The 19,617-nt window shown below is 45.2% G+C and overlaps 1 protein-coding gene across 1 annotated transcript in view; it reads right to left on the bottom strand.

The window, feature by feature from the left end:
- Positions 1 to 18,862, bottom strand: part of CALN1 (calneuron 1) — a 483,031-nt gene extending 464,169 nt beyond the window's left edge. The window contains exon 1 of the mRNA XM_039238081.1: positions 18,744 to 18,862. Within this exon, the coding sequence (XP_039094012.1) occupies positions 18,744 to 18,862 (119 nt within the window). The remainder of the gene's footprint in view (positions 1 to 18,743) is intronic.
- Positions 18,863 to 19,617: the final 755 nt, after the last annotated feature.

The following is a 19,617-nucleotide window of genomic DNA, read 5'->3' as shown; positions in this document are numbered from 1 at the left end:
ACAAATTTTAGAAACCATTTACTTGGGGTCATGGTAAAAGATAAGGAGGCATGAGCTATGTGAGCTTGGGATAGGGAGAGAGCAAACCATGGTGAAGGCAGAGACACAATTGGGAAAGGAAAGAAATATCTGGTAACAGAATAAAAATGTGCATCAGAGGCAATAAAGACTAGATGTCTCCCTGAAAAGTAAATCAAAGCTTTGATATGGGAGAAAAATTAGAAGATCCCAAATGCAGAAGGCAAGGATGAAGATTAAACATGTGATAAAGGAAATGTATCAGGTAGGTGGGGCAAAGAAATAGAGATATAACATAAGTATTACATGTGTTCTCTAGGAATAAACCCAAGCTCTAGAAAAGAAGTTATAATTTTTAAAAAAGAATTTTTTGATAAACTGACAAAAGAATAAGTATGAAGATCAAAGTGGATCGCACTGTCCTGACATAAAAAGAGACTCACACATAAAATATGTGCTGAAAACTTGTTTGAGTTTCAAGAATGATGGTGGGGGGATCCACTGGGATGTAGAGGCAAAACACAACACAAAACAAACAAACCCAAGCCCTCTTGGAAAGTCTCTAAGATGAATCAAAATTGTACATGTCGGTGATCAGCCCTTCAGCTGATCGGGGCCCGTGGGCACTGTCCAGCTGTGTCCCAGCACTGGCCACCTCCACGAGGCTCAGCAATAGAAACTTTCCTGTCAGGCAGCAGAAGTTCACAAGAGAGGAGGCATCACCTTGATGATCAAATATGATCAACGAAAGGAGAAAAATGGCGGCCGTCAGTCAAGAGTCAAGTCATGCGCATGAACATGTGAGAAATAGCTAGAAGACTCTGGGAAGGTTATGGTCCCAAAGAGTGGGTGACAAGCAGCCAGAAAAATGCTGCTTAGTGACTGTTATTATACCTTCATTTGTAACTCCAGTTTATTTTCAGTTAGAATGTGAGCCCTGGAGAGCAAGACCTACGTGATACTGTCTTCACTTATGTCCCCAGCGGCTGGCACAATAGGTCCCTGTGTAACTGCAAGCACATGGCTTTATTCTCACCTGCCAGGGGTCGTTCCGGGACAGGTTGGGGGTGAGTCTGTAGACTGAAGAAGAGAAATGTCCTTTCCAAAAACTGGCTCCCACCCAGTCAAGGGAAAAAGTGATGATTTCACAGCTCATTTCCAATCCACAGTGAAAGTAAGCAGTTGGCTCTGTTGTCAGATTATTGTGACAACAATGCCTACTTCTTATACACAACTGCAACCCGGAGCATGACTTAGCAAAAGAAGGAAGAAAAATGCTTTCTCCATTAATAGCAAGGAGCATTTTGAGGTTATATTGCCTTTTAATAAAATAAGTTTCTCCTTTTATATGGACTTATGCCGAACTATCTCTGCGAACTGTTGCTTGTCATTGGGAGGCAAGTGAGTGCTTGCAAATGTGTGATCTCCAAGATCTGCTTGTCAGGAGACCGGAAGGCCACAGGGAGAATGTAAGCATGTGTTGACTTTAACGCATGGTGCCTGGCCACCGTTGGACACCTGTATGCAAAAAAAGGAACCTAGACACAGGGTCACAAAAATCCGTTTAAACTAGACTTTAGACCTGGGTGTCAAACACAAACTATAGAATTTCTAGAATAAAATATAGGGGAAATCTAGGTGACCTCATGTTTGGTAATGAACTTTTAGATAAAACACCAAAACTTGGATCTTTCATGATCCGTGAAAGAAAAAAATGATGAGTTGGACTTCATTAAGATTAAAATATTGTGCTCTGCTAAAAAATATATATATATATATTGTGCTCTGCTAATGGTATGGTCAGGAGAATGAAAAGACAAACTCACATTGGGAGAAAATATTTGAATAAAACTACATATCTCACAAAGCACTTATAGCCAAAGTGTACAAAGAAATCTTAAGAGGAAACAATAAGAAAACAAACAACTCCATGAAAAAAAAAAATAGAGAAAAGATCTAAACAGACACCTCACCGAAGAAGATCAACAGATGGCAGATAAGTACATGAAAAGACACTCCGTCATAGGTCATCAGGAAATGCAAATTAAAACAATGATGAGACACTGCTACATGCCTATTAAAATGGCGAAAGCCTCAAAACAAAAAAGAATATCCATTGCTAGCAAAGATGTGAAGCAAGAAGAACTTTCATCCTTGCTAATGGGAATGTGAAAATGTACAGCAGCCACTTTGGAAGATAGTTTGGGAGTTTTTCACAAAACTTAACAGAGAGAGAGAGAGAGAGAAAGAGAGAGAGAGAGTGAGACTTATAGCAACTTTATTCATAGTCACCAGAAACTGAATGCAACCAAGATGTCCTTCAGTGGGTGAATAAACAAACTGTAGTACATTTATAAAGTGGAATATTATTCAGTAATAAAAAGAAACAAAGTATCAATCCACATAAAAACAGAGATGGATCTTAAATGGACATATATAAGTGAAAGGAGCCAGTCTGAAAAGGCTGTATACTATAGGGTCCCAATGAAATGACATTCTAGAGTAAAAAGGCAAAACTAGGGAGACACAAAAAGATTGGTGGTTGGCAGTTTTTTAAGGCAGCAAAACTATTCCACGCGATACTATATTTGTGGATATATGACAGCATCCATTTGTCAAAACCCACTGAACTTCAGCCCAAAGAGTAAACCTTAATGTATGCAAATTTAAAAAAAATCATTTAGGAGGTTGGCAGAATCTCGGGATGGAATGCAGAATGTGACAAATCAATCTATATTCAAATGTATAAAACGACTTCACCAAAGAGATCGGGGGTGTGTGCTGACACAAGGAATTTTGGAAATGAGTGGCGTCTGTGAAACTAAGGGCAAAGGAATTGCACACAGAGCATTGCCATCAGTAAAGTTGCTTCCCTGCTGACACAGGTATAGGTGTCAGCACTCCGGACATGACTACGAATGTGTGCTGAAATTAAACAATTCAGTAAATGGGTGGTGGGGATAGGAGCTGACTTTCTCACTGTTGGAGGGGAGTCGACGGGTAAGGAAGGGGAAGCAGCTAGAATGATCCATGTGATAACAGATTAGAATTGAAGACACAGAATAACTCCTGTTTAGCTTAACGTGGACTCACATGGTTACATATAGAAACACGTACGGGGCGCCTGGGTGGCTTAGTCGGTTGAGCGTCCGACTTTCGCTTAGGTCATGATCTCGCGGTTTGTGGGTTCGAGCCCCGAGTCGGGCTCTGTGCTGACTGCCAGCTCAGAGCCTGGAGCCTGTTTCAGTCTGTGACTCCCTCTCTCTCTGACCCTCCCCTGTTCACGCTGTCTCTCTCTCACTCTCCTGGAAATAAATAAAACATTTTTAAAAAATTAAAAATTTTTTTTAAAAAATAAAAAATAAAAAAAAGAAGAAGAAGAAGAAACCAGGCCAGCGCTCTGGGGCAAGAAATATACAACAAGATAAGCCTGGAACACCTTGTCGTGCCAGAAAGTAAGGAAGTCCTCAAAACATAGGAGCCAAGAGCTCCCAATGGCCAAAGCTGCAACCATTTGAGCAACAAAACAAATAAAGTTGTACTGAATTATTACCCAAATTATAAAATAAATATCCCTGAGTCCATATGTACGTAAACGCATGATTGGATAAAGACAGACTCTCTTGTTACAGAATTCCAGATAATATATGTAGATATTCTGCCCTCATGGAGATAGAGCTTAACTCCTCATTTCTCATGTGTAGTCTGTGCATAGTAACTTTCTTCCAAAGAGCACAGTATGCAACCCAGTAATTCCACTACTGGGTACTTACCCAAAGAAAATAAAAAACTGAATTCAGGAAGATACTTGCACCCTTATGTTTATTGCAGCATTACTTAAAGAGACAAGGTAGGGAAGCAACCTAAGTGTCCATCAGAAGATGAATGGATATAGATGCAGTATACACACACACACACACACACACACACACACATTTATATACATAGTGGAATAGTACTGAGCCATAAAAAAGAATGAGATCTTGCCATTTGTGACAACCTGGATGGACCTAAAGGGTATTATGCTAAGTGAAATAGGTCAGACAGAGAAAGACAATACCACATGATTTCACTTATGTGTGGAATCAGAAAGCAAAGCACAAGAACGAACAAAAACCAGAAACCGACTCATAAACACAGAGAAGAAAGTGGTGGTTGCCAGAGGGGACGTGGAAAGAGGACGGGCAAACTAGATGAAGAGGATTGGAGGATACAAACTTCCAGTTGTAAAATAAATAAGCCGTGGGAATGAAAAGTACAGCATAGAGAGTACAGTTAATAATATCGTAATCATGTTATACAGTGAGCAATGGTAGCCGTACTTACTTGCGGTGAACACTGTGTAATGTATAGAATTGTCAAACCACTATGTTGTATCCTCACATCAATAACAAAGATTTTTTTTTAAAGAGTACCTTACGGAAAGGGAAAAATTAGGAACTTTACAGTGGAGAATCCAGACAAACACCTCAGCGGGGTGATCAAGGTCAATATCAACAGTGATAAGTCACGTGTATGGTATGTACCTTGATATGATGTGATAAAAATGACACTTTCTCTTTGTGATCTTCCTCCCCAAAACCCATAATCCCAATCTAATAATAGGAAAAAATATCAGACAAATCCCAGTGTAGGGACATTCAACATACCTGACCATTAGTCCTCAAAACTGTCAAGGTCATCAAAAACAAGAAAAGTCTGAGAAACTAACAACCAAGGGAGCCTAAGGAGACATGACAACTAAATGTAACATCACACCCTGGATGAGATCTTTGAACAAAAAAGGGATATCAGATAAAGCCTAGGAATTTTTAAACAAAGTATGGACCTTGGTTAATCAAGGTGTGTCAATATTGCTTCATTACATGTAACATATGTATCATCCCCATATGAAACTATAATAGAAAAAATTGAGTGTTGGGTATATGGCAACTCTTTATTATCTTCTCAATTTTTCCATAAACCTAAAAGTGTTTCAAACAAAAAAAAGTTTATTTTAGGGGTGCCTGGGTGGCTCAGTCAGTTAAGCGTCCAACTTCAGCTCAGGTCATGATCTCACGGTTCGTGGGTTCAAGCCCCGCGTCAGGCTCTGTGCTGACAGCTGGCTCAGAGCCTGGAGCCTGCTTCAGATTCTGTATTCCCTCTCTCTCTGACCCTCCCCTGCTCACACTGTGTGTGTGTCTCTCTCTCTCAGAAATGAATAATAAAACATTAAAAAATTATTTAAAAAATTTTTAAATAAAGTTTATTTTTAAAAATGGTTAGCCTCTCCTGTTATCTCCTCAAGTGACGTGTCTTGATCTATCAGGGCTCCTTCTAGTTTATGCAGCTTTCTCAGGAGTCTTGAGATCTGCCCTTACTGTTTGGCCACATCTCGGCCCCTTGTGGCTGCACATCTGAGTCTCTGTGTCACCATCCATCCAGGTATGGCCCGGGGTCTCCACACATCCTCTGTTCTGGGGACAGCTTGGTGTGCCCCTGCGGTAGAATAATTAGCTCTTCATCTAGTATCTGTGTCCCACAGGACTGAGTGAGGCTCAGGCTCGCATCTTGTTGCCTTCTCTACGCACCTAACTAGACCAAAGACAGCATCTTAGGGCAGATTCCCTGTCTGGTGGGCTCCCGGAGCACCTATGAGGGGTAAGGCAGGAGCCTCAGTCCCCCGGTGCGAGAGAGATGTAGAATATTCTCCTTAATTCTCCTACCCCCTTATCATTTGTCCTTCTTCTCCCTCCAACCTATGACCAGAAAACTGAGAGAAGTTTCCTTGACATCTCCTGGGTCAGATGCTCCTTACCCCCTGCTGCAGCCCCATGGATAAGCCTAAAAACTGGTCAGAGGTGTCTTCTTTGCACTGAGAGAAGAATTCAAGAGTCTGAGTCTCTCCAGTAGCCTTTGATGGTACAAATTTTCCCTGTCCGTGAAGTTTGGCTTTGAAGTCTAGTGTCTTCCTAAAAAATCAAATACCTGTCATCCAGCCCTGGGGTAAGAAGTCTTTTGACCTGGGCTCGGCCTAGACATTAGCATGCAACAGTGTACTATTTGCCAAAACTAATATTCCTATCACCTACTGCCAGGGTGTATCATCGAGTTCTGTGGATTGTCCCCGTGGGAAAGGAAGTCAGAGAGAGGGTTAGTGGTTGGGTTTCCTAGACAGAGATGGAGACTTGCCCTGGGAAGGGCTGAAGAAGGAAGCACTTGCTCTGAGAAATGAGGCAGCAGGGCTGCCCCTGAGGCCAGGCAACATGGCTAAGAAATGCACCAGACAGGGGTCCTGGGGGCCTCTCACCCTGCAGGGGCCCTAGGATAGAATTCAAGAGGCTCCCATGAATTTGGATGGGAAAAAATATATCTTTATTTTCATTAGTCTCTAAATGGAATCTAGCATTTTTCTCCAACTATAAACACAAGCCCCAAGGTGTCCTGGGGTTAGCGGTTACCGTGACCTTGCCACTCATTTACCTACAAGGTTACGGCTGTGACTATTCCATAATGTTGTTTACACTCACCACTGTGACACTCCACAATTGTGAGAGTTATTACACTCTAGATCTTATTATTTAGTGCATCAACAAAAAGCACATGAATTATTATATCACACATTTGTTTTGTTTACTATTTTGGTACTGTACTTGAATGTAATTGATTTCCTTTGTTGCTGCCTCAGTTATTCTATTTCATGCATTTAAAAACATAATTCACAGGCTTCATCAGATTGCCAAAGGGATTCATGCATAAAAATGCCCCTTTAAAATATTTTGGGGGGGACTCTAACAAGATTTATTTGTATATTGCAATTCCCCCCACACATTGAAATTTCCCCATTATTCCCAAGCCTTCGGTAAAACCTATGATTGATATCCATCTGCTGTGTGTTGGTGGGGTTGCAGGGATTGGAGAGAGGGGACAGCAAAGGAAATCGTGCTCTTACACCAGCACCTGAGCCCCAGAGGCTGGTGACTCCTCTGGTTGTCCCAAAAGTCCCAGGGGTGAACCCCAAGTGAAGCTGGCGCGGGGCTGAGATGTTGGGAGCAGGTAACAAGGATCAGCTGCAGGGTGGACTGACTCGGATTGAAGCCCGCCTGTTTCCCCCAACATGAGGCAATAACCCTGGGAAGGGAGTGAGGCAGACATTTGCTTAATAACAGCGCAGTGGAATCAGTTACTGCTTTCCCTTAAGTATGATTCATCAAAAGTCTGGGTGAACGGGGGCCAATTAATTACAGGCTCTAAGCGCCCCCTATGGCTGTGACGGCACCACTTGCAATGTGACACGTCGGGGGCCTCCATGGAATACGCTTGTTATCACTTTTCCCGAAAACCTGGCTTGGTTACTGTCTGCCCATATGGCAACCACAGGTCGGGATAACTTAAAGAGACAAACGCTTTTCTGGCACAACATTCAGAATGATCCCCCAGCTTCTCAGGTCACTGGGAATGTCCTTATCTTTACTACCCCCCAGTGTCCAGTTCTTCCATGTCCCCTAGAAGCAGTGGTACATCCCTGGGAGCTGCTGGATCCAGGACTCATGAAGGAAGACTGAGGTAGCTTTACAATACGGCCCCCAAATTCTTTGAACCTCCTCCCACCGATACGTGAGGTCTATGCCTCCACTTCCTGAATCTAGGAGGATTTGAACTTCTCTGACCAACTAAATGTGCCCGAAGTGATTTTTACAAGGCAACGTCGTGAAAGGCCAACCGGGCCCTAGCTGTTCCTCCCAGAAGGCTGGTCCCTAGATGCTTGTCTTCAAACCCAGAGGCCATGCTATGAGAAGCACAAGTCACATGGAGAAGTCACGTGCTCCCAGCTGGGCCAGTCCTTCAGCCTTCCCACCCCAGGCACCAAGCATGTGAAGACTGACCAAGTGATTCCAGCCCCAGCCACAGGAGTCTTCCCAATGGAAGCATCAGACATCACAGAGCAGGGATGAGTCATCCCTACTGAATTTCTGACCCACAGACTCCATGATTCTAAGACGTGTGTTGGTTTATGACCCCCCTGAGTTTGGGGCGATTTATTGCAAACCAATAACAGCCAGACTAAGGAGAGATAAGAGGCTGAGGAGAAAGAGGCTCATACAGTGGTCACAAATGGACCACTAGACTTGGCTCCAGAAGGAGAGACTGGAGGAAGGGCACCTAACGGGACAGGCCTGAGGGGCATTGTGTCTCTCAGTTCCCTTTGAACTCTGTGATGGGCAAGACGAACTTGATCCTGAGGCAAAGTTCTGCTTTATAGAGCCTTCTGCTAGCAGCAAGAATATTAAGGCATGCATTCCCCTGGCCCTCCCCTTCTCTGCTCCACTTTCTCAATAGGAGCAAAATACTCAAATTAAAATTGGATTCAAACACCAGGAGTGTGCTGGATGTATTTGGTCTCTCCCAACAGTTCTAAATTTTTCTTAAAAGGGTTTCTGATTATAGAGAATCATGGGGTCATAGCTCCCAACACAGCCACCCTGCAAGCAAGAAACCTCTTTGGACATTTTTGTCTTAAAAATTAGCATGCCAGGAAGAGGAAGTCAAACTTTCACTCCTCGCAGATGACATGATACTCTACATAGAAAACCCGACAGACTCCACCAGAAGCCTACTAGAACTGATCCAAGAATTCAGCCAAGTTGTAGGGTACAAAATCAACGTACAGAAATTGGTTGCATTTTTATACACCAACAATGAAGCAACAGAAAGAGAAATCAAGAAACTGATCCCATTCACAATTGCACAAAAAACCATAAAATACCTCGGAATAAACCTAACCAAGGATACAAGAGATCTGTATGATGAAAACTATAGAAAACTTATGAAGGAAATTGAAGAAGACACAAAGAAATGGAAAAACATTCCATGCTCATGGATAGGAAGAATAAATATAGTTAAGATGTCATTACTACCTAAAGCACTCTACACATTCAATGCAATTCCAATCAAAATTGCACCAGCATACTTCTCAAAACTAGAACAAACTATCCAAAAATTTGTATGGAACCACAAAAGACCCCGAATAGCCAAAGTAATACTGAAAAATAAAACCAAAACGGGAGGTATCACCATCCCAGACTTCAGCCTCTACTACAAAGCTGTCATCCTCAAGACAGTATGGTATTGGCACAAAAACAGACACATAGACCAATGGAACAGAATTGAGAACTCAGAAGTGGACCCAAAAGTATACAGCCAACTGATCTTTGACAAAGCAGGAAAGAATATCCAATGGAAAAAAGACAGCCTTTTTAACAGATGGTGTTGGGAGAACTGGACAGCAACATGCAGAAGAATGAAACTAGATCATTTTCTCACACCATGCACAAAAATCAACTCAAAATGGATAAAGGACCTGAACGTGAGACAGGAAACTATCAACACCCTAGAGGAGAAAGCAGGAAACAACCTCCTTGACCTCCACCGCAGCAACTTCTTACTTGACACATCCCCAAAAGCAAGGGAATCAAGAGCAAAAATAAACTGTTGGGACCTCATCAAGATTAAAAGCTTCTGCACAGCCAAGGAAACAACCCAGAAAATTAATAGGCAACCAACGGAATGGGAAAAGATAGTTGCAAATGACATATCAGATAAAGGGTTAATATCCAGAATCTATAAGGAACTCACCAAACTACACGCCCGAAAAACAAACAACCCAGTGAAGAAATGGGCAGAAGACATGAACAGACACTTCTCCAAAGAGGACATCCAGATGGCCAACAGACACATGAAACGATGCTCAGCATCCCTCCTCATCAGGGAAATACAAATCAAAACCACACTGAGATACCACCTCACGCCAGTCAGAGTGGCTAAAATGAGCAAATCAGAGAACTCTAGATGCTGGCGAGGATGTGGAGAAACGGGCACCCTCCTACACTGTTGGTGGGAATGTAAACTGGTACAGCCCCTCTGGAAAACAGTGTGGAGGTTCCTCAGGAAACTAACAATAGAACTCCCTTATGACCCAGCAATAGCACTGCTAGGAATTTACCCAAGGGATACAGAAATGCTGAGGCATAGGAGCACATGTACCCCAATGTTCATAGCAGCACTCTCCACAATAGCTAAAACATGGAAAGAGCCTAAGTGTCCATCAACAGATGAATGGATCAAGAAGATGTGGTTTATCTATACCATGGAATACTACATGGCAATGAGAAAGAATGAAATCTGGCCATGTGTAGCAACATGGATGGACCTTGAGGGTGTTATGCTGAGCGAAATAAGTCAGGCAGAGAAGGACAAATACATGTTTGCACGTATAGGAGGATTAGGAGGAATTTGACGGAGGAACAAGGGGGAGAAGAAGGGGGGAAATGGTGGGGGAAAGGGAGAGAGGCAAACCATGAGAGATTCTTGAACGCTGACAAAAACTGAGGACTGATGGATGTGGGGGGGAGAGGGGGATGGGCATGGAGGAGGACACTTGTGGGGATGAGCACTGAGTGTTATGTGGAAACTAATTTGACAATAAACTATTTATATAAAAATAAATTAGCATGCCAGGGGTGCCTGGGTGGCTCAGTAGGTTGAGTTGGCCAACTTCGGCTAGGTCATGATCTCACTGTTTCTGGGTTCGAACCCCGCATCAGGTTCTGTGCTGACAGCTCAGAGCCTGGAGCCTGCTTTGGATTCTGTGTCTCCCTCTCTCTCTGCATGACACCCCCCCCACACTCATCCTCTGTCTCTCTTTCAAAATAAATATTAAAAATTTTTAATACTTTTTAAACCCTAGCATTCCACACCATAACATGTCAACTTTTGTTTGACTATTAATCCATCTTAGATCACCAGCCAAGAGGTGAAATGGATGTTGCATGAACACGTACCATGTTTATCCTATGATGTCGATATGTTCTGGCCTCTTGTTGACTCCCCCATACAAGGGTCAGAAAGACAGGCAGATACACTCCTGATGCCCAAAGCCCTTTCAAAGAAATCAAATTCCTAGGGGCCAATTGGCCTATTGAGCATGGAGTGCCTTTAGAGGATACTTTTTTCTTTTTAATGTTTTTACTTATTTTTGAGAGACAGAGAGCCAGCGTGAGCAGGGGAGAGTCAGAGAGAGAGGGAGACACAGAATCCAAAACAGGCTCCAGGCTCTGAGCTGGCTGTCAGCACAGAGCCAAATGCAGGGCTCAAACCCACCAACTGCGAGATCATGACCTGAGCCGAAGTCGGGCACCCAACTGACTGAGCCACCCAGGCGCCCCTAGAAGACACTTATTAATATCAGTGTTAATCATTGATTTGTGGCATGTTTTATTAGAAGAATCACACAGAAAATAAATGGATCTTTGGTGAAAGGAGGATTTTGGAATCTCCGGGGGGGGGGTGGGGGGTGTGAAACTGATCAAAACTTCTTAGCTAAGATCATTTGTCATATTTTCTGGGTAGTCCAGAATGGACACTTTGTGCATCTAGAATTTTTTTGCTTCATGAAGACTGTGCTCATGACCCCTTGCTCTCTCACTTCCTAAGGGATGCTACTCCTTTAATTATCACCTTCAAGCCCTTCTCCTCTTGTCACCATCCCCTCCCTTCCAGTGTCCCCTGTCCTCGGAGGCCCTTCCATTAGGCAAATTGGTACAGTAATTCTCGAGAGCAATTTGGCAAATCCAGCGAAAGAAAAAGCATGTATACTTTCTGACCCAGAAATTTCACTTCTAGAAAATTTATATTTAGATATACTTGCACTAGTTCATAAGGATAAATATACGAAGATGCTCATTGCAGCACTGCTGGTGGGAGCAAAAATAGAGCAGCCGTCAATAGGGCACTAGTTAAATAAATCACAGTACAATAGAAAAGCATGTTGGCAATAAATTGTTAAGCGAAAAAATACTTGAAGACCAATGCGATTACAAATAACAACAAATTGTGCATATTTGGATGGATATGTGTTTTTTAATTCTATGTATATTGTACAACTGCAGGGGGTGCCATTCATATCGTATTCTTGTTTTGTAAGTGAATGTTGGACCCTGGAGCTGTACCACTATCAATGTGTGTGTGTGTGTGTGTGTGTGTGTGTGTGTGTGTGTGTGTGTGTGCATGACATGCTCCTAGGCACACCCTGTGTGTGAATTTATCCTAACACACAAACTCTATGGTGAGTATTAATCCATCTCTTCCATTAGCCTATAAACTGCATGAGATTATTCATCTTATTTTAAGATTATTCATCTTATCCTCAGCCCTCAGCACAGAGCCTGGCACACCAATTCACGGTGTTTGGATGAATATTGGTGTGAGCATTCCCTGGGCCTAGGGTGTATCAATTACTGATCATTTGCATCGATCTCAGAACCAGACATGTCCTAGGGAGAGAAAAGAAACATTTAGCATGTGATTTCTAGGCTTTTACACACACACACACACACACACACACACACACACACACACCGTGTTCCAGGCTCAAACTACATTTGGAAATGCTGAACTAAACAAAGATAAACCACCAGCTCCGCTGTAGAGCATCTCTGAGATTTTAACATACATTGATATTCTCCAAGAGATAGATACATCATGAGCATGATCTGAATTTTGCTGACCATGAAGCAGTTTTCGGGAATATTTATTTACACTGATGTTCAGAGGATCCTCAATTTGTAATATGTTGCACTAGAAGAATCATCACAAGTAAATAGAAGTAAATAAATCCTGGATGAAAGAGGATTCCCAAGACAGGGTCGGACAGTCTCCTGGAGAATGAGAGTCATTCTAAGTCTCTTAGCTAAGATCATGTGATATCCCAACTGGATGGCTGGCACTGGAGGGAAGGGAAGGGAAAAGGATTGGCCAGTGCAACAAGGGAGAGCAGAGCATGCTTGGTGGTGTGGCAATGTGGCAGCAACCCATCTCCCCCAACTGGGGCTTCTGGGGATCTGGCAGAGCTGTCGGTGAACATCCCAGAGAGAAGGGAATTGGGATCAGCAGATTTCTGGGTTCTATTTGAAAAGTTTCTGATTTAGTAGGCAGAGCCCACAAACCATAGAGTTTGTAAACTCACCCAATATATTTTGATGAGCTAAATTTTGAACTGGCCCATATCTTGGCATTGCCCCTTCTACTTGACACTATCCTTTTTTCCAGCTAGAATATGATCAGTGGACTAACAGGGATAGAGGCCAGATCACGTGAGTGAGGGGTGAGAGGTAAAAGCAAGGTGGAGAATTAGAACAAGTGTAGGCAATTTTTTTTCAAGAAGTTTGAGGGAAATTTGAACATATCACCCTTTTTTAAAAAAGATAAGTGACTTTAGAATGTTTATGATTAGCGGAGAAGAGATTGAAGAATAATAAAGGAGGTACAATTGATGGAAGGAGGTGATAGGAGGTGAGAGAGGGTGGCAGGGAATAGATGTCCACACGCATGTGGCAGGTGGTCCTTGGACAGGCAGAGGGACCCCTCTTCCCCTATGATGGGAAGGGAGGAGAAAAAATGAACATGAACACAGAAAAGGTGACAGAAGGATGGGCAGGAAGTTGAAGAAGTTTCTTCTTGGAGCCTTTGTTTTATTTGTGAAGGAGGAAGTGATGTGTTTTTCAGAAGAGTGGATAGGGCTTGAAACAGTCATGGTGGAGGATGTGAGGGGACCTGACCACTAGAATAATCCATGAGCCACATGGAGGGCCCACTGGGGTTGAAGGTTGTGAGTGTGTGAGGTCGCTTACCCATGCCCTGTCTCCATATAGGATTTTCTCTCAGAGTGTTCCACATCCTGAAGTGGGAACAGCAGTGGTAAACAGCTATAGTGCAGGATGTCAAAGAGAGAAGCACTCCGTGTCAGCTCCCAGAGGTAGAGTGTTCTCGAAGGTGATAAGATGATGGCTGAGGCCATAGGAGTGAAGATAGAGAGGGAAGAAAGTCACTGGAGTTGAAGTTGAGGCAACATGAGGTGAAAATGTTCGCTGGTCATCCACAGGTCATCTTAGTGTCCTCGGGACAGATACAAGACTTAACAAGCTGCTGAGGTACTCAGGAAGTGTGGCGAGGAGAGACTGGAGGCGAGATTTTTACACAGCTCTTAAGGGTTTGTGATATGAAGGTCTCCCAATAGTCTGTTCAGGTGAAATATGTCACTGTTCCTCTCAGGGGTCCTCAAGGACCTCCCCATTCTCCCAAGTGTACATGCGCGCGCGCGCACACACACACACACACACAGACACACATCTTGCTCCGACAAAAATGGGTCCTCCTCTCTGTTTTAAATACCGAAATTCCCCCCATAAGACTTATTTTACAAAGGTTTTTGTGAGAAAAAAAAAATGAATACCACTGATGAGGACCAGCCCTTCCTAACCCAACAACGAGCCCAAGACTGTCTAGTAAGTTGATGGATGTGGCCACGGCTGCATCCCACTACAGTACCATACGGTGTGCACTCTCCCTTAAGATGCCCCTAGGGCTACTGCTCATTGATGAGGCACCCTTGTTAGGGCTGATGAGTTGGGTGCTGTTGAGGTCCAGCAGAGCCTAGAACCCGGGGGGTGTGGGGGGTGGCGCAGTGGCCATAGCGGGGCCATGAAATTCCTGGACGCTTGTTTGGGACAGGGTGGAGAGGATGAGAAAGAGAAATGAGGATGGTGGGCTGGGGGAGGGCAGGTTCTGGTCAATTACAGCCTAGCTAGGGAGGCCAGCTTAGTAAGCAGGCAGTAAAGGTTGAGTTCCCTCTGCCTCTCCTATGCAGGACCTTAAATCATGGGGGAGTTTATGGGTCCTGTTTATGTAGAGACTGTTTTTATAAGCTATTCAGAACAGGGGTGGGAGGGTGAAATAGGGAGAGAAAAATTCCCTTTGAATTTCCATTGCTTTCAGAATCAGCAGTTTAATGAGTCATGCATTCTGAATCCTTGCTTTGTCTACACGTTTTCATTTCAAAATACTAAAAAACAATTTGTTTGGAACACGGACTATTTTTAGTTCATATATCAAGAGTGCACATCCATTTCTCCCCATATTAGAAAAGCTTCCTTCAGACCGGGTTGAGGCAGCACCATAGTGGTTGGGTTGTTTACTGAGCTGTACTTTGTGGAAGCCACCTGGACATCTCTCTGTTTCCTGGGGGCTCCTTTCAGCTGGCAATCTGGGCCTACTGATAATCCATGAGTCAGCTCTAGAACTGGCCCAAAGACCCCAGATCCCATCGTCTGGGTAAAAGGGGAAAAACATCCCCTCACCCCTCCAGGCTGAGGAATCAGCACCTTAGCAGGCTAGAGACAAGTCATGTCTTCATGCTGGATGCCCTTGCAAGACTCGAAGAAATGAAGTGGAAGTGAAGGATGTCCCCATGTATAGGCCATCTTCCTCAGGTATGTCAAGAGAAAGCCCACCCGCACCTTGGCAAAGACAGGGATAGATAGTCTGCAGAATTCTGCTGTGAGTCTCAGGTGGAGATTTGGGAGGAAGGCTGGGTGTACCCTACTTCTTCAGTCCCTGCCCTCTGCAAAGGGTCTCTCTCCATGCTGCACTTAGTGCTCCCAACCAGTTTTATTTACCTCACTGCTTTTGTTCCCTCAGTGATAATTCTCCCCCTGGAGATCACCTTCTTTTAAACATGCCAGCTTAGAGCATTAATTGCAAGTACCTTACCAGTACTTAGTGGATAGCCAGCCAACTTCAAGAATGGGGTACAAACCCAATGTTCATAGCAGCACTCTCAACAATAGCCAAAACATGGAAAGAGCCTAAGTGTCCATCAACGGACGAATGGATCAAGAAGATGTGGTTTATCTATACCATGGAATACTACATGGCAATGAGAAACAATGAAATCTGGCCATGTGTAGCAACATGGATGGAACTTGAGGGTGTCATGCTTAGCAAAATAAGTCAGGCAGAGGACAGATAACATATGTTTGCACGTATAGGAGGATTAGGAGGAACTTAACTGAAGAAGAAGGGGGGAAATGGTGGGGGAAAGGGAGAGAGGCAAACCATGAGAGACTCGAATGCTGACAGAAACTGAGGGCTGATGGATGTGGGGGGGAGGAGGGATGGGCATGGAGGAGGACACTTGTGGGGATGAGCACTGGGTGTTATGTGGAAACTAATTTGACAATAAACTATTTGTAAAATAAATAAATAAATAAAATAAAATGAGGGAAAAAAAGAATGGGGTACAAAATCCAATTTCTCAAGGAACTGGGGTGATGAGGTACCCACTTCCCTGGTCATTGCCTTCCTCTCCCATCTGTGTGTTTATAGTGGAAGAAACCATGTCCATGCCCTCTGACTCTCTTCCCCTGGATGCTGTTGATTTGATCAGGAGTGGACAACATTGAGCCTATTCCCGGGGAATTTGGAGTTGAGACCATGCTGATTCTCGGTTGAGGCTGGTTGCCAAATTGGCAGCTCTGCGACATGGATAATTTTCACATGGACAGAGAAACTGAGGACATATAAACAGGCAGAGAGAAGCAGCTTTCTTGGGTTTTCTATATCCCCCAGACCCTCGTTCCAGCCACCTCTGAGGCCTTGGAATCCATGAGGCAACCCCCACGCTCCTCACCTCTGCCTAAAGTCTTCCAAACATATTCCCCTTTTCATCTAGGGGAATGACCCTACCCCACTTCTGTTACTTGCAATCAAAATGGTACCAGGAAGGGAGAGAATGACCTGGGGCAGGAAGATGGGACACATTGAGGAGATGCCTCCCTACTTTATGATTTTGCCTACGTTGCCTGCCCCAGGCATAACCACGTGGGCCACCACATAACATGGCCCAATATTGTCCTCTCTGAAGGAGCTTCCCAGCTAAGGAAAAAAGGACAGAGAGACAATGTGCTCCTCGAGACATCGCTGCTGGGGACTGATGTCAGGACATGTTCCCGGTGGGCTGCACTCCCATCCCCTCCATGCCCAACCCTTGTGTTGAGACCCAGACAATCAAACCCCCCTCCCGTGGCCCCATCTCATCCTTCTTGTTTGTAGCTGTCTTCCTCTGCCTACTGCACAAGGAAATCTTTGAGAAGTGTGTGGCCGTGGCCCCTGAGGGGGAAGGAGTAAGTAAATATGGGTTTTTGTGATGCCAATGCGTGGTAGGAACAATCTAGGAGCCGTAGAGACCCTCGGTGTAGGGTCCACAAAGAAGTAATGCCAACCCCCCCAGGAGAAGCTGATGGTGCCGGAGAAGCAGATTCTTCCCACCCGGGCTACTGCTGGCCCTGGAGACAGGTGAAACAGTCTGGTTCATGCCCATCACAAATCTGGCCCCAAATCCAAAATTCCAACGCTTCAGGAGCAAATGAGAAAATATTTTTTAATGTGGGAATATGTTGAGCAAAATGGTCTTTCTGACTCCATCAGACTTCTTTGCTGCCTCCTGTATGGTATCATTATGTCCAGTAGGGTAGGCCACTATCCTTTCCATCTTTGCCATTTGCCACAGCCCCCACAGCACATGCAGAAAGTGTTTCTCTGCCCCCGTGCTGACCTCCTTCCCTCCACATGCCCCCTGCTTTCCCAGGGCAGGCACCCAGGATTTGAACACTTTTCCCAGCCTGAGGAAAGGCCATCCAAGAGATTCACCCTTGGATTGGACCATTCTTGCTCTTGATGCTCCTCTCCTGGAAGGGGTGAGCTGGGACGGGGAGGCCTAGCCCAGGTCCATCCTCCCCCTCCCCCACCAGTCCACCCTCCTGAGCAGAGCTTCACTCCAAGTCTGCCCTTCAGCAACCATGCCCTTGGCCACGGGTCTCATCGGCCCCCAGCTTTGATTTCCCAAACAATAACTTGTGTCAGAGAAGGTTCTGGATTGAACCTGCAGTCTCGTCCACAGCCCCTGGGAGAAAGCACTAAAACTCAGGAGCTGCAGTCACCAGAAATATTCCCACTTCCTTTTTTCCCCTGCAGCCCAACCATAAACTCAGGGCCCACACCATCAACATAAACTTCCAGGCCCTCCTGGCAGCTGGTGGCAGAGGTGGCTAGCAGGGCCCATTCCCAACAGCCTGAGGGAGACCATTTCTGAACATATCCGATTATATGACTCACCACAGCCCAACTCCTTGATGCCAGCATCACATAGATCACCATTTCCCTCTGCACAAAACCACCCGAGTTGAAATTCCTCTTGAGTTTTTACAGCCTCGAATATCTCTAAGGGAACGAAAGAGAGCAGGCCTGAACCCGGGAAGCCTGTGGCTCGGAGCGCACAAGACCCCTCCCACTGAACTGACCTTCTCACCTGTAAGCAAGGAGAGGTAGGCAGGCAGGCCAGAGGTTATGAATGTAAGTGTTGGATTCGGAGAGATTTGGGCAGGAATCCTGGGTTTACCTTTGCCTGTGCTGTCTGGAGCGAGTTGAATGTCTGTCTTTTCTCCCGTAAAAATGGGGTTAATAACACACCTCTGGGGTTATCGGGAGGCTCCACTGAGATTGTCTTTGCCAAGATCCCCGGCAGTCACATGGTACACACTCTGTAAATGACTCCAACAAGCAGTCCCTAACCTAATCAGCAGCTGTCGGGGCCAGTTTGCAAACCCACCCCTTGCTCTGTCCACACATCTGGGAAACAGCCCATGGAAACCCATCAGGCTCAAGAGGTACTGTGAGATCTCTGTACCCAGCTGGGACAGCCATCCTCTCCCCCACCCACAGGACACTCAGACACTCAGCAGCTCCCAGCCCCGCCCCCGCACCACCCCCTACCTGAGGGCTGAAAACAATCAAGTCCTGAGCAAACACTCGAGAAAGCCTTTCTCCGGGGGGTTTGGGGGGAGAAGACTTGCCAAGTGGGGAAGTCGGGGGCCTGGCTCCTCGGTGGCTCCTCTCCCCCTCCGGGGGCTCCTCCGCCCCCCTTTTCCTCATTCTCAGGCTTCCCCTCTCCAGGTTGCTCGGGCAGCCGCATCGGAGGTCCAGGGCGATGTTCTCAGGGAGATTTGCGAGCACATCAAGGGAACGTCAACGGAGACGCACACCGTCTGCAAGAAGTTGACAGAAACTTACTGCCCGCCCGGTGCTGCCTGGTTATTTACTCTGACTCAGTCGCGTAAATAATTTACACCCTCCCTCCCGTGTTTCAACAGGACAATGGTAGCAACACAATCCTGGCACAAGAAATATAATTACGGTTGTGACAGATGTTTAGTTATTAATAAGACCTCCATGTCACCAGAGGGTATTACACAACAAACCAATAAGTGCCTTTGGAAGCAACCTCTGGAATATGTACAGGTACTTTTCCGTTCACACCCCCGGGGGCTCTGCCGGAGTACCCAGCTATAGCGGCCAACGGGATTGCAACTTGCAAGAGAGCTCAGCGCCTTGCCAGCATAATTTGCTGCCTGGCTGTTGACCTCAGCAGAGCCACAGAAACAAAGTGGGGGCCAGAGTTAGAAATGGCCGTCTCAGGGAGAGGACCCTTGCCAAGCCTCCTAGCTCGTGTCGCCGCTAGACATCCCAGGGCAATGGTCACCCCGTCTTCCACAGACAAAACTGAGAGCATCCAAGACTAGTTCTCCTTCACCAGCTTCCGCAGAGCCCGCTGGGTTCCCTTAACCCCTTAACATCACCATCTCTCTTTCTCTTTCTGACGTCTGGTTAACCCCTTCTTGTCCTTTGTGACGGGCTTGGGTTAAGGTACGCCTCATCTGTGCCCACTTC

The sequence above is a fragment of the Hyaena hyaena genome, unplaced genomic scaffold, assembly GCF_003009895.1.
Source record: "Hyaena hyaena isolate Hyena2069 unplaced genomic scaffold, ASM300989v1 scaffold_135, whole genome shotgun sequence".
NCBI classification, from domain to species: Eukaryota; Metazoa; Chordata; class Mammalia; order Carnivora; family Hyaenidae; genus Hyaena; species Hyaena hyaena.
The sequence above is the reverse complement of the archived record's forward strand: the minus strand, read 5'-3'. Positions and strand labels throughout refer to the sequence as shown.